Source organism: Mustelus asterias, chromosome 1, assembly GCF_964213995.1.
Source record: "Mustelus asterias chromosome 1, sMusAst1.hap1.1, whole genome shotgun sequence".
Lineage (NCBI taxonomy): Eukaryota > Metazoa > Chordata > Chondrichthyes > Carcharhiniformes > Triakidae > Mustelus > Mustelus asterias.
In genome coordinates this window covers 132,152,875-132,170,766 of record NC_135801.1, presented here as the reverse complement: position 1 = coordinate 132,170,766, position 17,892 = coordinate 132,152,875, and the positions used below count along the sequence as shown (strand labels likewise).

The following is a 17,892-nucleotide window of genomic DNA, read 5'->3' as shown; positions in this document are numbered from 1 at the left end:
GAATCGACAAGGTGTTTCCACTTGTAGAGAAGAGCAAGACCAGAGGCAAACAACATGATATTCATCAATAATACAAAGAGAGAAATCATAGAATCCCTTCAGTGCCGAAAGAATAAGAAGTCTCACAACACCAGGTTAAAGTCCAACAGGTTTATTTGGTACCAAAAGCCACTAGCTTTCGGAGCGTTGCCCCTTCATCAGGCGAGTGGGAGTTCTGTTCACAAACAGGGCATATAAAAGATACAAACTCAATTTACAAAATAATGGTTGGAATGCGAGTCTTTACAGGTAATCAAGTCTTCAAGGTACAGACAATGTGAGTGGAGAGTGCGTTAAGCACAGGTTAAAGAGATGTGTATTATCCCCAGCCAGGACAGTTAGTGAGATTTTGCAAGCCCAGGCAAGTCGTGGGGGTTACAGATAGTGTGATATGAACCCAAGATCCCGGTTGAGGCCATCCTCAGGTGTGCGGAACTTGGCTATCAGTCTCTGCTCAGCGACTCTGCGTTGTCGTGTGTCGTGAAGGCCGCCTTGGAGAATGCTTACCCGAAGATCAGAGGCCGAATGCCCGTGACCGCTCCAAATGCAGAAACAGGCCAGATTTATAAATTCAGTCCCATACTCTGAGATCCGTGGCACTTAGCTTATTGATTTCACATACCAGTAGAAGTTTGAAATTAGAGTGGGACAGCATCTTTCGGTTATGTTTTAGATCTTAGAACTCAATGAGCCTATATTAATCTCTTCAACTATACTTGCATCTTTTAGCAGGATGTTTAATATTTGACAAGTAGGGTGATCAAATTGTCTATTTAATTTTAATCAACTGATGCCAAGGGGTTATCAAGTGCTATCAAGCAGCATTTGCTTCGCAACAACCTGCTCACTGATGCTTAATTTGAGTTCCATCAGGGTCACTCAGCCCTATCTCATTACGGCCTTGCTCCAAACCTGGACAAAAGAGCTGAATTCCTAAGGATGTGCAAGTGATTGCCCTTAACATCACTGCAGCATTTGACCGAGTGAGTCATCAACGAGTCCGAGCAAAATTATAGTCAATCTTCTTTGCCAATCGCTGATTGCCCACCTGAAAACCTCAGGTTGTGTCCCTTACATGGCTGATGAGCCTGATCTGAGAGCCACATCTTCAACTGCACACTTGGCAGTTGTTTCTGGGGGGAGGAGGGGGCGTCAAAGGCCTCTGTCCCCACCAGCAGGGGTGAGCATGCCCCATCCGCTCCCTGCCAATTTCTGGCACAGAGCTGATTGTACTAAAAAAAAAAGCACGTGGGAGACCCTCGCTGTTGTCTCCCAGCCCATTGTGCTCCTCGAGCAGTGCAGTGGACTGGGAGGATCCTGGCCAATATGGCAAGTATCACAAGTAACATCAGCAGTTAAATGGTTTCTGGGAAGTGGGCTTGGTCCTTGGACTCTAGATCATTGAATTCCTTTCTCAGACTCCTTTTCTGGGCATCTTTGAAAAATTGTGTCCCTTCAATCAGGAGGTTCCTCTAAGTAGATCTCTTCTGAGCAAGGATCACCCAGGCACTGATGTCTATGTTGCATTTCTTGAGGCAAGCCTCAGGAGTGTCTTTGAAGTGCCTCCACCGTCCTCTTGTTCTGGAACATTCCTTGAGCTGGGCGAAGATGATTTGCTTTGACAGTCAGAACTCTGATATTTGAAGCACATGGTCAGGCCAGCGGTTGGTTTTGGACGATCATGGCCTTGATGCTGGTGTTCTTGGCTCCTTCATGGATGCTCATTTTAGCACACCTGCCCTCCCAGCTGATGTGGAGAATCTATCTCAGAGAACATTGATGGTACCTCTCCAGAGCTTTGAGGTGGCTTCTGTACCTAATCCAAATTTGAGCTGTATTGAATAGTTGGGAAGACGTCTGCCTTGTACACAAGGTCTTGGTGTCAGCAGGAATGTCGCAGTCATCGAAAACTTGTCCTTCGGCATTTGAAGGCAGTGCTCGTGGATTGGATACCATGTTGGACCTCCACATTGTTGTCAGCCATAGATGAAAGGTGGATCCCCAGATAGGGGAAATGTTCCACACTTGGGAGGATTTCTCCATTGATCCTAATGGATGGAGCAACTGGGTCTTGTGTGGGTCTGATTGAGTCTTCTACAGGTTGAGGTTGAGACTGAATCTTCGGTATGCTTCCGAAGGTGTCAAGCATGGCTTGAAGATTTTCTTCTGAGAGACAGCGGAGATGGCGATGTCATCCACATACTGAAGTTCCACAAGCAATGTTAGTGTTTTTTTCTTCTTGAATTTCAACCAGTTGAGTTTGGTAAGTTTTCTGTCCATTCTGCAAATGATGTCCTCTCCACTGGGAAGCTTGTTCTTGGCAAGATGAAGGAAGAAGATGGAGATGGAAAGTGCTGGCCTTCCCCAGAACCCCTCATCGTTGGCCTTCCCAAACACCCACTTCCCCAGATTGCTGTCCTACCTGACCCTCTCCTCTCTCCCACCCCGGGTCAGCCCCGACCCACCCCCATAGGCCCACCTCCCTCTCAGCACTCACCCATGGGTGGGCAGCGCCAAGGTGTCAGACTGGCACTGCCCAAGATGCACCCCCCTTGCCCCGACCTCTGGGGGGAGGAGGGGGCGTCAAAGGCCTCTGTCCCCACCAGCAGGGGTGAGCATGCCCCATCCGCTCCCTGCCAATTTCTGGCACAGAGCTGATTGTACTAAAAAAAAAAGCACGTGGGAGACCCTCGCTGTTGTCTCCCAGCCCATTGTGCTCCTCGAGCAGTGCAGTGGACTGGGAGGATCCTGGCCAATATGGCAAGTATCACAAGTAACATCAGCAGTTAAATGGTGGCAACATCCTTCAGCAGGAGTTTAAGAAACCAAAACAATTCATGGACAGGTCAAGTGGTCAAATGGACATGAAAGACCACCTCCATATCAAGGTTGAATACTCACAACCCTGCCCCAAAAATTAAGCAATCCTTCACCATGTTCTACCATATATAGCAATAAACATACATTGATGAATTGGCCCTTTATTCCTTTTTCAAATACGGAGGGAAATAGCAGCATACTGAAATAATAGTGCATGAAGATCACATCCTTGAAACAAAAAACAGAGATTGGAGAACGAGGAAAATAAGGAGTCGTCACCAGGCAATCTTGATTTTCTTCATCCCTTTATGAAAAAACATTAAAGCAGACAAAGGTTCTCACCTTAGGCTGGGGCATCTGGACACTCTCCTGACCCTCAGATACTTCCTGTTTTGTTGCAGCATTTGCAGGCATCTGAAATTTGGGCTTGGTCTTAATATCTTCCTCCTGCATTTTCTGACTGAATCCATCAGGTAATGCATCTTGAATAAAAGTCACATGTCATTCTAATTAATATTACCCCAATTCAACTGACACGCACACATGAAGCATCAGAGTTAGGATTACATTCACAATTCCATGTATAGCTCCCAAATTTAACTGGTCGAAAGGGACCTGTTGAACACAGGCTCTATTCTTCTCCATAAGATCTTCTTCTGTATCTCCTAGTATCCAGTTAAAGAGCATCAGAGCCTGGAAGCAGATTGATCATCTACTGTCTTGATATAGCAGGCTATTTTATAATATGCCACCTACATTCCAATCGCTGTTTTAGCTAAGTAAAATATTTTCCAAGTGAGCCAATTACAAGAGTCAAACAAAACACTTGACGAAGGTTTTGACTGATGATTGTGTGTGACAACAAAAGTGAGACTGAAAGGGTTAAGTGATGGCAAAAGTAAATTAACCTCGGTATATTTTTTAAAACATCAGCAGATTTTATAAAGTGGTGTTCATCACAAGTCAGATGATGCGCCATTTTATAAGGAGAGTAGTGATAGCTTGAAAAATATACTTTGGAACACAAAAAGAAAATACAATGGATGTTTAAAATCTGAAATAAAAACTAAAAGCTGGAAACACTGATGAGGTCAGATAGAATCTATGGAAGGAAGTATTTCATGTCAATGACTTTTCACTTAGATTTCTGGAGGTGAAAGTGGCAAGTAGTATCCAAGTACTAGAACATAGAACAGTACAGCACAGAACAGGCCCTTCGGCCCACGATGTTGTGCCGAGCTTTGTCTGAAACCCAGATCAAGCTATTTCCTCCCTATCATCCCGAAGTACTCCATGTGTCTATCCAATAGCTCCTTAAATGTTCCTAAAGTTTCTGACTCCACTATCACTGCAGGCAGTCCATTCCACACCCCAACCACTCTCTGAGTAAAAAACCTACCTCGGACATCCTTCCTATATCTCCCACCATGAACCCTATAGTTATGCCCCCTAGTTACCGCTCCATTCACCCGAGGAAATAGTCTTTGAACGTTCACTCTATCTATCCCCCTCATCATCTTATAAACCTCTATCAAGTCTCCTCTCAACCTCCTCCGCTCCAAAGAGAAAAGCCCAAGTTCCCTCAACCTTTCCTCATAAGACCTACCCTCCAAACCAGGCAGCATCCTGGTAAATCTCCTTTGCACTCTTTCCAGTGTCTCCACATGCTTCTTGTAGTGAGGTGACCAGAACTGCACACAATATTCCAAATGTGGTCTCACCAAGGTCCTGTACAGTTGCAGCATAACCCCACGGCTCTTAAACTCAAACCCCCTGTTAATGTACGCCAACACACTATAGGCCCTCTTCACAGCTCTATCCACTTGAGTGGCAACCTTCAGAGTTCTATGGATATGAACCCCAAGATCTCTCTGTTCCTCCACATTCTTCAGAACCCTACCTTTGACCCTGTAATCCACATTTAAATTTGTCCTACCAAAATGAATCACCTCGCATTTGTCAGGGTTAAACTCCATTTGCCATTTTTCAGCCCAGCTCTGCATCCTATCTATATCTCTTTGCAGCCTACAACAGCCCTCCACCTCATCCACTACTCCACCAATCTTGGTGTCATCAGCAAATTTACTGATCCACCCTTCAGCCCCCTCCTCCAAGTCATTTATAAAAATTACAAATAGCAGAGGACCAAGCACTGATCCCTGTGGCACTCCGCTGGTAACCGGTTTCCAGTCCAAAAATTTTCCATCCACCACCACCCTCTGTCTTCTGTTAGATAGCCAGTTACCTATCCAATCTGCCAAACTTCCCTCTATCCCACACATCCTTACTTTCCTCATAAGCCAACCGTGGGGGACTTTATCAAACGTCTTACTAAAATCCATGTATATGACATCAACTGCACTACCTTCATCTACATACTTAGTTACCTCCTCAAAAAATTCTATCAAATTTGTGAGGCAAGACTTGCCCTTCACAAATCCGTGCTGACTATTAAGCTGCATCTTTCTAAATGGTCGTAAATCCTATCCCTAAGGACCTTTTCCATCAACTTACCGACCACCGAAGTAAGACTAACCGGCCTATAATTACCAGGGTCATTTCTATTCCCTTTCTTAAACAGAGGAACCACATTCGCCACTCTCCAGTCCTCTGGCACCACCCCCGTGGACAGTGAGGATGCAAAGATCAAAGCCAAAGGCTCTGCAATCTCATCCCTTGCCTCCCAAAGAATCCTAGGATATATTTCATCAGGCCCAGGGGACTTATCAACCTTCAGTTTATTCAAAATTGCTAGTACATCTTCCCTCCGAACATCTACTTCCTCCAGCCTATCAGCCTGTTTCATTCTTACTTATTCAGAGTTAAATCTATTAGATTGCTACACCAAATACCTATTCAAATAACTCACCATCAGGAAGATTTAAACATAACCAGTCCAAAGCAGAATGAAGGTCCCCACCATAAACAACAGTATTTTTCATGGCCTCTTCGATGTCCTCTGCACGAAATGAAAATCTTTGTAAAGCCATATATAGGTCCTGCACAAATAACAAAATGAATAAGTCTATTTAAACTTATAACTATTCCATACATTTTAAACAACATGAACAATGAAAATCAAATCAAAATTAAATGAAATTGTCATAGTCTTGTGGGAATATTCGGAGATAACTGACAATGTCAGCATTGAAGGGGGCACCACGGTTAAAATATTAGATATTGTACACCACTGATGCAAACCTCATGCGAATCTCAGGAATGTTTTACTGCAACAAGCAAAGTTATTCCTTGCACAACCATCTTTAAACTAAAAGTCTGAATCTTTGTTTTTCTAGCTAACTTCCCACTTCCCTGCAACTTTACAACACACATTTCCCACATTATGCACGAGTGTCAGTCAACATTCCATTAACACTCACCAGACGATTACAGACAACATTTTGCACTTAAACAAACTTATAATTTGCTTTTATGCCTTTCAAAAGGCAAATCTTCAATGCTGCAAAATTCCATCTCAAGTTTCATCACAGCTTTCTTACCATTTCTTCTTGAATGGAAGTATCATGTCTGCAGGTGCCTGACAGCTCAACAATTAAAAAAGTATGCCACTAGAAAAATGAAGAGGTTGTCCTTTTTCACTTAAACTCATACTGGCTTACAATACTCATCTATATATTTTTTTCTAATGTTACTTATGTGCCATTCTCATAAGCTGGCGAACTTAAGTGCATTCATGTTTGCAGGAGGAAGGAGGGAATACCATTACTTAGAAAGCTATTGAAGTTACAAGTCAATTTCAAATTCAACGGCCTACAACTTTGCTGCACTAGATGCAGAAAAGAATCCCTTTTCATATTTATAGAACATATCGTCACTGCAGTTATTCATACATGCCATTATACATATCGTAGATCTCCGAATAGGAAATAATTTATCCTATATTAACTGCAAGCAGAAACCAGACTCCCTAACTCTCCATAAATTCCACCAAGTGATGAATAAAATGGCATTACCTGTAACTTTTTAGCTGTGAGCCTTCCAGAAATGGTCCATGATTTGCTCTGTTGAGTTTTGAATTGGTTGATCAATCTTATAATTTTTTGTTCCAGCTCAGGCTTGATGACCACCTTTGGGAAATAATTAATCTTTTAATTTTCGTTGTACTTTACTTAAAGCGTTAACACATCAATAGGCGCATGTAAATGCCTCAAGAGCATCTGTGTTTCTTCACCAGATTTGACATCCTTCTTTAGGGTTTTCAAAGAACATTTTAGCTGATCCTCATAATTGAAAGGTAACCAGTACAACGACAAGATAACCAAATAGCACAATGAGTGTTATTTGGCACTTAATAATTATGTGAGAACACAACCTCATTTTGGATGTCCAATAGTGTCATGCTGTAAATAAAATATCCATACTTTCTGAAGCAAATGCAAGAGCTTAGAGCAGGCTAATAATCGGTATTGGCAGTTACTCACCAGTGTGAGGGAACAAGGTAGTAGGGCATAGTCTATGCTTTTGCATCTAAGAGACAGGACCTCAAAAATTACACATTGACAAGTATACAATTAGAACAGATAAAAGACAGAATGCAGGAAAAAGTGCTTTAGCTTTCTCAAACATTAGCAAGTTTTCTAAAGGAGATGGGCCTGCACATGTTGCACCACAATACGTCTGGGACCAGTAACATGTTGCTAATGCTGTGGGAGAAACATGGCAGGGGTATGGGAACCAGGATACAGCATTAGAAAGCGGAAACAAGCTGTGCCAAGGTTTGAGAAAGACAGAAAGCACTGGGCTAAGAAAAAGGGTATGGTAAGGGGTCAGATGAAGAGGGAATACAACATGACCTAATTCAGTGGACACCGTGCATTGACTTAAAAGCACAAAGCATGGTAAATATTGCTGATGAACTGCAACCATAAATAGAAACACGAGAATGAGATGTTATGGTGACATCAGAGATTGGACTCAATAAAAAGGGCAGGACAGGATATGAATACTGCTGGAAGTAAGGTGTTCAGGATAGATAGAGAAGACAAGTAGGTATAAAAAGAGCAGAATAAGATCAGCAACAGGACCAGAGAGACCAGCGGGTATAAACAGCAGCAGTAGTGCAAGGCCAATGGGTACGAAAAGCTAGAAAGCTCAGAGCAGAGCAATCACTTTTAATAACAAGAGGAGAAAAAAACCAAGGTATGATATCACAGTGAAGCAAGTGATTAGTTCATTCTCACACAGCACGGGCAATTGCTTCAGCTAGGTGGTGAGAAATGAAAAACTTAAATTAGTCCAAGTTTATCAATAATTGTGCACAACAGGTTTAGAGGCATTAAAATTAAAAGTTTAAGGAAGGAAATAACCAGAAGGTACAATAGGAAAGAGAGGCTATTAATTTTAGATTTGATCACAAATAGTACTGCAATGCCTCATTTTAAGTAGATCCGTGTACATAAAACAGAACTACGGCATTGAAGACAGAAAAACAGAAAATGCTGGAAAATCTCAGCATATCTGACAGCATCTGTGGAGAGGGAATAGAGCCAAAGTTTCGAGTCGAGATATCAGAGCTCTGATGATGGGTCATCTGGACTCGAAACGTTGGCTCTATTCTCTCCCAATAGATGCTGTTAGACCGGCTGCGATTTTCTACCATTTTGTGTTTTTGTTTCAGATTACAGCATCCGCAGTATTTTGCTTTTCTATTGCTGCATTGAAGAAGCTTTTCCCACTGAAATGTAAGGAATGTCTGGAGGTCCATTCCTAATCCAAGATTTTTTGGTCCCAAGAGCACAAACAAAGCAGTGGCTGTGCTTTACATTAGTATAAAGAGTCAGCGAGCCGACAAGCAGAGTTGGGAGAGCTAGGAAAGAAACTAAAAGCAAGAAACTAGAGCTCTGACGAGAAACATTTGCCCTATTCTCTCTACACAGATGCTGTCAGACCTGCTCAGATTTTCCAGCATTTTCTGTTTGTGTCAAAAGATAGTGTTCGCTGGAATACTCCCAGTATCTCACACAGAAATAGAAGGACAGAGCAGATGCGTATGCGGCTGGATCGAGGGTGCAGGAGGGAGGGCTTTAGATCCTGGGGACCGGTATAGAGGAACATGGGACCTAAAAAGATCAGACAAAATGCACCAAAAGAGAGTCAAGACCAATGTGTTATTGGACACAGTTTGAACTAACTTGGCAGGAGTTTGGGAACTAGGAAGTAACATTAGAGGGGGAAAAACAAGTGCACAGAGAACTGGAGGAGACAAGTAACACTTGAAAATCCTACGGTAGTAATAAAGTCTTAAATCATAAATAAAAACAGAAATTGGATTTGAAATGTTAACTGTTTCTCTCTCCACAGATGCTGCCAAACCTCGAGTTTGTCCAGCATTTTGTTTTTATTTCAGACTTCCAACATCTGCAGTATTTTACTTTTATTTGAGGTCTAAATTAGTTTACCGTGCATATACGTGAATACTCAGAGTATGGTAAATAAGATTGGCAAGTTACAGGTAACCACGTGAGAATGGAATAGGATGTTAAGGACACTTGCCTCAAAGAAAAGGGCAAGACTGGGTGCTAAATACTTTGAGATACCAAGATGTTCAGGAAAGCAAGAGGGATGGCAGTACTGATCAAGGAAAACAATACACTGCTGAAGAGAAAGGATGTCCTAGAGGCATTAAGAACAGAATCTATTTCTTTGGAGCACAGAAATAACAGAGGGACCATTACATTTCTCAGTGTATTCCATAGGCCAGGAACGAAAGAATACCATCACTTTGGGACTTAATTATCTGACTGTAAACTAGGATAGTGTAAAGAACAAAGAGCAAAAAAGGGTAAGGGTGTTCAGGAGTGCTTTCTTGACCATACAATGCTTTTACCTAGGCTGAAAATGTAAGACCCAGTTCTGAGGAATGCACATTAAGTGCCAGTACAAACAGAGTAGGTAGAGAGGAATCATTGCCATTCATATTCAAATTGGTGGGAATGATTCTCTCTATCTACTCTACCTGGTCCCCTCTTTATTTCAAAAAATTCTTTAAATCTCCTTTCTAAGGAGACCAACTCTATCAATGTAACTCAAGTGCCTCTTGCCTGGAACCATTCTTGTCAATCTCTTCTGCATTACCTGTAAAACCTTCATATCCTCCCTAAAGTGTATTGCCCAGTATTCAAAACATTCCAGTTGAGGCTGGATCAGTATCACAACAAAATTGCAATGAAGAAGCGCTTCTCCAGAAAAGTATAAAAAATCATTTGCTGTTGGGCAAGTGAACATGAGTGTACACTTGGAAGTGGGTTTTGTGTCCATCTGAGTAATCAGATTTACATATTTTAAAACCCACAAATTTTACAAAACAGAACCACTGCAAATATAAACTCCACCCATTTACCACTCTCTCTCCTCCCCCCTCCCCCCCCGCCCCAAAAACATTGCAATTCCATCTCTTGATATATGATCACCTTAAGGATGGACCTATCCAGATTTCCAGCAGTACTCAGTTCATTTGTAGAGGTTGAGCCAAAGCTATATGTCTTTGGACCTAAAAAGTATGGAAAATTGTATTAGTTGAAATCCAGAAGGATGGTCCAGTGGGCCAATACATTACAGCATTCCACAGAGATAAAATTTACAGAAAATATATCCAGTACATATTTATTGTCTTTCGCATTAACTTATAGTTAGGCTGTTCAAAAAAGGAATTTGCCAAGAGCACAACATACTGGAGTTAATGTTTATAGCTCCTCGATTAAATTTTTAATGAACTCATCCAATTGATCTTTTCAATCAATCTTAAAGAGGCATATATGATATTTTAGCAGCAGAGTAATGGAACTATTGTGCAATATAAATACCCATGGGAATAAAACAATGCATCCACTAATTGACCATGGTGTTGTAGAAGGCCTTAGCATATTAAAAGAGTTTCCAACGCATGTTTCAAAGTGTGCTCTCAGTCTACGAGGGAAACCTTAAAATTATGAGCCAAGTTGGAACCTGAAGATATCCAATACATAATAACCCTCAAACTTTATAGTCAAACAGTGAGCAATCACAATTTCTGGTTACTTATTCCAATTATTTTTGACCACAGGTTAGGCAATCTTGAACACAGTGCCAAAGCAGTAGAACAAGTACGAATTACATGACATGTTACTTCTGACAAAACAGCACATCTGCCAATTTATGGTTTAAAATTCTGTAACTCAGAACATCATAGTTAGGTTAGGTTGATTGGCCATGCTAAAATTGCCCCTTAGTGTCCTGAGATGCGTAGGTCAGAGGGATTAGTGGAAAATATGTAGGGATATGGGGGTAGGGCCTGGGTGGGATTGTGGTCGGTGCATCCTCGATGGGCCGAGTGGCCTCTTTCTGTACTGTAGGGTTTCTACGATTCTATGAAAACATTTCACAGGTAATGAAGTATTCTTGAAATCCACCTTCCAAACCCCATGACCAATACCGGCCAGAAGGACGAGGTCAGCAGTCATATGGGAACACCATCACTTGCATGTTTCCCTCCAAGCCATACAGCATTGTTTATAAAGGGGATAACGGTGGTGCAGTGGTAATATCATAGCACTAGAAATCCAGAGACCCATGCGAATGATGTATTGTCAAATAACCCATCTGGTGCATAGATGTCCTTTCGGAAAGAAAAACTGCCATCCTTACCACAGCAATATGGCTGATTACATCACTGAAGATGATCACATTAAGGATTAATACAAATGTCAAATGGGATTCAGTTCATTTTGAGTGGCCTGGCAAACCACTCATTGCACCAAACCATGACAGGAAAGTCAAAAAGGAAAAAAACTAGACTGACCACCTGGCATTGACCTAGTCATGTAATATGCACTTTAACAACAGAACACCTAGCCCTGTCAACCTTGCAAAGTCTTAACATCCAGTGAGCTAATACCTAGCATAGTCAGACTCATTGAATTGTACCTTACTGCCAATGTCAGAGCCACCACCATATCCATCCCTGCAGGTGGGGCAGGGCAGATAGACAGGTGGTAGAACAGTGCTACACAATGAAGGATTTGCCCTGGGAGTCAACAGTATTGAGTCAGGATCCCAAGAAGTCTCATGGTATTTGCTCAATTATGGGCAAAGGAACCACCTGATTAGCACCAACCACCACCCTCAGCTGATGAATGAATCCATGCTGACACCAGTTAGAAGAAGCACTGTGGGCAGAAAATGTACTGTGTGGGAAACTTCAATATCCATCATTAAGAGTGGTTTGGTAGCACCATTACTGACCTGAGCTGCTAAGCCGTAAAGGCAGATAATGACGGAAGCAACAAGAGGGAAAAACTTACCTGACCTAACCCACTTCAATCTACTTGTCACAGATGCATCTATTGATTGGAGTGATCACTGTACAGTCCTTGCAAAGACAAAGTCCAGCATTCAGAGTGCAGAGACCCTCCATTGTGTTATGTGGTACTACCAACATTATGAATGGATGTTTTAGAACACATCTAATAGACGATCAAAGATGGCACTGGTGTGAGAAAAGCATGATCCACAGGTGGCAAGATCCTTCTTGAAATCCGGCTGTTTGTTGAGGCCTGGAGAGAGGTTAATGTACACCAAGCAAGCTTTAAACATACCTGGAGCGCAGTTGCAGAGAGAGAACTTCGAAAGGCTATTTTTGGATTCCTTCCTGCCCGTTGGAATTTACTGTGTGCTCAGCGGGGGAAGAGCTGTGGATTTCAGCTCAGTCTACAAACTCTCTTTTTTTTTTTAACCTAAGAAAGGGTGAATTAAAGTGGGAAGCAGGAGCCACTGAGGTCCTGCTACAAATTGAAAGCTGCTATTTCTACTTTTGAATTGCTTTTTTTGCAGCTAGAGCTCAATGAGGGGCATGTTGGGACTTGCAGTTCAGTCTGGAACCATCTTGTAGTTTTTTCACTCAAGTGTGAATTGATTTAAAAGTGAAAGGCAGCCCAGGGAAGAACTCGTGTCATAAAAACTGCAACTCTCAGATTAACCTGGGGACACTGTGCTGTTTTTTTTCACCAAACCAAGGGTGAATTAAAGTGAGGAAGAAGAGTTGCAACCTGCAGTTCGGCTGGGAACCCGTTGCTGCTTCTGTTCGCTCAGTTAAGGGTGAAGTAAGTTAAAAAGCAATCCATGTAAGAACTCTGGTAGATCGAACAGCGAGACAGTTTGACACGCGGACCAAGAAATAGCTCCAGGCTGGAGGAAATGGGTAAGCCCACTGGCAAAATGGCAGGAGGAAAACCAAAGCCAAAGAGTGGAACCACAGGGGCAGAGGGGGGTCCCCACCACGCTCTCCTGGAGAGATCCCTGAACAGCATGTTGAGCTCTGACAGGGGAAGCTATTATGGAGGCCATGCAAAGATTGGACAGCAAGCTGGATTGGTGGGCCACTGAGTTGCAGGCCAAGATAGACATAAGAACATAAGAAATAGGAGCAGGAGTAGGCCATCTAGCCCCTCGAGCCTGCCCCGCCATTCAATAAGATCATGGCTGATCTGAAGTGGATCAGTTCCACTTACCCGCCTGATCCCCATAACCCCTAATTCCCTTACCGATCAGGAATCCATCTATCCGTGATTTAAACATATTCAACGAGGTAGCCTCCACCACTTCAGTGGGCAGAGACTTCCAGAGAGTCACCACCCTCTGAGAGAAGAAGTTCCTCCTCAACTCTGTCCTAAACTGACCCCCCTTTATTTTGAGGCTGTGCCCTCTAGTTCTAGTTTCCTTTCTAAGTGGAAAGAATCTCTCCACCTCTACCGTATCCAGCCCCTTGATTATCTTATAGGTCCCTATAAGATCCCCCCTCAGCCTTCTAAATTCCAACGAGTACAAACCCAATCTGCTCAGTCTCTCCTCATAATCAACACCCCTCATCTCTGGTATCAACCTGGTGAACCTTCTCTGCACTCCCTCCAAGGCCAATATATCCTTCCGCAAATAAGGGGACCAATACTGCACACAGTATTCCAGCTGCGGCCTCACCAATGCCCTGTACAGATGCAGCAAGACATCTCTGCTTTTATATTCTATCCCCCTTGCGATATAGGCCAACATCCCATTTGCCTTCTTGATCACCTGATGCATCTGCAGACTGGGTTTTTGCATCTCATGCACAAGGACCCCCAGGTCCCTTTGCACAGTAACATGTTGTAATTTCTTTCCATTTAGATAATAATCCAATTTGCTATTATTTCTTCCAAAGTGAATAACCTCGCATTTGTCAACATTATACTCCATCTGCCAGATCCTCGCCCACTCACTCAGCCTGTCCAAATCTCTCTGCAGACCTTCTACGCCTTCCACACGATTCACTTTTCCACTTATCTTTGTGTCGTCTGCAAACTTTGTTACCCTACACTCAGTCCCCTCCTCCAGATCGTCTATATAAATGGTAAATAGTTGAGGCCCCAGTACCGAACCCTGCGGCACGCCACTAGTTACCATCTGCCAACCAGAAAAGCACCCATTTATTCTGACTCTCTGCTTCCTGTCGGATAGCCAATCCCCAATCCACGCTAACACCCAACCCCCAACTCCGTGTGACCCAATCTTCTTCAGCAACCTTTCGTGAGGCACCTTATCAAACGCCTTTTGGAAATCCAAAAACACCGCATCCACCGGTTCCCCTCCGTCAACCGCACTAGTCACATCGTCGTAAAAATCCAACAAGTTCATCAAGCACGACTTCCCCCTCATGAATCCATGCTGCGTCTGCTTAATCGAACCATTCTTATCCAGATGGCCTGCTCGGATAGACAAGCTCGGATCATCTGTTAAATCTCTCCAAGGTGTCACCATCGCCCATGAGAACCGCTTGAAGGAACTTGAGGACTCAGGCATTGAGTGGAAACACCATCTCTGAGCTGAAGAGCCAAGTTACTCATTTGACATTGGAGGTTAAGTCCCTAAGGGAGAAATGTGATGAGATGGAAGGACGCCAAAGACAAATTAACATCGTCTGATAGGCCTTCCGGAAGGAATAGAGGGCCCAAACATCACGGACTTTGTCACCTGGCTATTGAAGAATGCGCTGGAACTTGAGGATGAGCCGCGTCTGGATCGCGCGCAGAGTGTTACGGGCAAAGCCCAGACCAGAAGCTCCTCGGGGGGGGGGGGCAACGCACTTTTTCAGATATTTGCTAATTCGGGACTTTGTGCGTAGGGCCGACCCCCAATTTCCGACACTCCCACCTCATACCTCCATTGACATCTTCTTAGTGCCTTCTATTACTATGCGTGGTATCATTTCTGTTCTTCATTCTCAAATTCTGTCCCAACAAAATTCTCTCAGTGGTTAAATCTTTATGGGGACAAGATCATAGAATCATAGAAACCCTACAGTGTAGAAAGAGGCCATTCGGCGCATCAAGTCTACACCGACCACAATCCCACCCAGGCCCTACTCCCATACCCCTACATATTTACCCGCTAATCCCTCTAACCTACCCACCTCAAGACAATAAGGGGCAATTTTAGCACGGCCAATCAACCTAACCCGCGCATCTTTGGATCTGGGGGAGAAGTTCTGAGGAGGAAGATTGGGACATGGTGCTGCACAGAGTACACTCCCCCTCAATATGTGCCAAGCTGGGTGTGATACAATGTAAACACCTTCGCAGAGCATAGCTAACTAGGGTTAGACTCTCTAGAATGTACCCAGGCACAAGCCCCATTTGTGAGCGGCGCCGACCAGCTCCCACCATCCTCTTACATATGTTCTGGGCTTGCCCATCACTGTATAACTACTGGACATCGATATTTAAGACGATTGCGGCAACACTAGATCAGGACACAAATGCATCCCCCCCCAGACTGCCCCGTTTGAGGTTGTGTCTTTACATCCGTCGCTGCCAAAATTCTAAGCGAATTTTGTAGCTTTCACTACAATCCTGGCAAGACGACGAATCTTGTTTAGGTGGAAATTAGGTGCACCCCCAATGCACTCAGAGGTGGAGGTGGTAGATACCATTAAGCTGAAGATGAAGTGCATGCTACATGGGTCTGCTGCCAGGTTCAATAAGACCTGAAACCACATAGTGCATGTTGGGACGCTGCAGTTGGGAGAGTGGATATCCGATGACCTCTGGATGCTGGGTGCTCTCACAGAACTCCCCCGATCGCATCCTGGCCCTTTACCCGAGTACACCCGCCCACCCTGCCGAGGTGTGGGGACCAACACGAGAACTTTTCTTTTTTCCCTCTCCTTCACTGTCTCTTTCTTTTCTCTGCTCGCTCGTTTATAGCCTGGGCTGTTTGGGTGTTCAGTTGGTTCTCTAGCAGCGTTCCTCCACCTTTTTTTGTTTTTATATTATCACTGTCACAATTAGACTTGGACGAGGTGGATGCCAGGGGTAGCAGGGGCTTGTCCCCTGGCCACAGGGAGCCCTGTGCCCAATCGTGTTGGAATGTACACACGGACACTGTGTGGATCTGTATTTGCTATGTAAAATGTAAGAAAATTTTCAATAAACATACAAAAAAAGAACACATCTACAAGTGAAAACTGAGGCACTGTGAGCCATCAGCCGCAGAATTCTCTGCAATCACAATCTATAACCTTATGGATTAGCAGATCCCTCACTCCAGCAGAGAGAATAACCTAGTTCAAAGAAGAGTGTAGTAGGGCATGCCAGAAGAACCAGGTATACCTAAAAATGAGGATTGAACCTGTTGAAATTACAACATGATTACTGCTGGATAAACAGCAAAAGCAGCATCTGACAGACAGATCTCACGACCAATGGATCAGATCAAAGTTCACGGTCCTGCTACATCCAGTCATGAATAGTGAGAGACAATTAAACAAATAACTCGAGGAGGAAGCGCCACAAGTATCACTGTTCTCAACGGTGAAAGAGCCCAGTATATCTGTGCAAAAGACCATCTTCAACCAGATGAATTGAGCAGATCCATTATCTCAGCCTCCTCAGATCTCCAGCATTGCAGATGCCAGTCCTCAGCAAATTTTATTTACTCCACATGATATAAAACAATGGCTGAAGAGACAGGATACTTCAAAGGACTATGAATGCTGACAATATCTCAGGTGCAGTACTGAAGATTTGCGCTCCAGAACTAGCCATGCCCCTCGCAAAGCTGTTCAAGCAAAGCCAGAACATGGGCATCTACAAGGCAAGGTAGAAATTTGTTCAGTTATGTCCCATCCACAAAGAAGACAAATCCAACCCAGCCAATTACCACATCATCAATCCTCTCTCAATCATCAGAGAGGAGACAGACAATGTCATTGACAATGCCATCAAGCAGCACTGCCACAGAAATAATCCGGTGGCAAAGCAGTTAGCATTGCTGCCTCAAAATGCAGGGACCCGGGTTCAGGTCACTGCCTGTGTGGAGTCTGCACATTCTCCCCATTTCTGTGCGTTTCCTCTGCATGCTCTAGTTTCCTCCCACAGTCCGAAAGACATGCTGGTTAGATGCATTCGCCATGCTAAATTCTCCCTCAGTGTAGGCAGACAGGCGCCAGAGTGTGGCAAGTAGGGGATTTTCACAGTAACTTCATTGCAGTGTTAATGTAAGCCTACTTGTGACACTAATAAATAAATTTTAATCTGCTCACTGATGTTCAGCTTAGGTTTCATCAGGGCTATTCAGCTTCTTACCTCATTATATTCTTGACTTGCTTATCGGGACATGGGCAGCAGATGCATAGGAACTTCACCACCTGCAAATTCCCAGCAAAGCCACTCATCATCCTAATCCATAATCACATTGCCACTCCTTCAGTTTCGACGAGACAAATTCCTGGACCTGCCTCTCAACACCTCGACTGAATTTTGTATTGAGGATAATTTTTCCTGCAAAAGGCTAAGTGGGAGTGCACAGATGGCTACAAGTCCTACCATAACCTTACAGGTTCTTCCAGAGAGAACATTGGCTGCCAGCTAGTATTGGTGGTAGTGGATTATTAGCTTAAGCAGCTGCCCTCCCTTTGATCTTTCAGACTGTTTTTCTTGACTGTAAGGTCTTGACAACTTTTCTTGATAAAGAAACAGTTGTTTGGTCAATCGGCTGTCGGCTTCC

The 17,892-nt window shown here is 43.6% G+C and overlaps 1 protein-coding gene across 4 annotated transcripts in view; it reads right to left on the bottom strand.

Moving 5' to 3' along the window:
• dhx29 (DEAH (Asp-Glu-Ala-His) box polypeptide 29) overlaps positions 1-17,892 on the bottom strand; it is an 89,265-nt gene that overhangs the window by 70,160 nt on the left and 1,213 nt on the right. For all 4 annotated transcript variants that reach the window (XM_078219204.1, XM_078219190.1, XM_078219197.1 and 1 more), the window contains exons 2-5: positions 10,290-10,369; positions 6,834-6,947; positions 5,729-5,858; positions 3,202-3,341 (exon numbers count right to left, since the gene is read on the bottom strand). In XM_078219204.1, coding sequence (XP_078075330.1) covers positions 3,202-3,341; positions 5,729-5,849 — 261 coding nt within the window. In that variant the 5' untranslated portion in view covers positions 5,850-5,858; positions 6,834-6,947; positions 10,290-10,369. The remainder of the gene's footprint in view (positions 1-3,201; positions 3,342-5,728; positions 5,859-6,833; positions 6,948-10,289; positions 10,370-17,892) is intronic.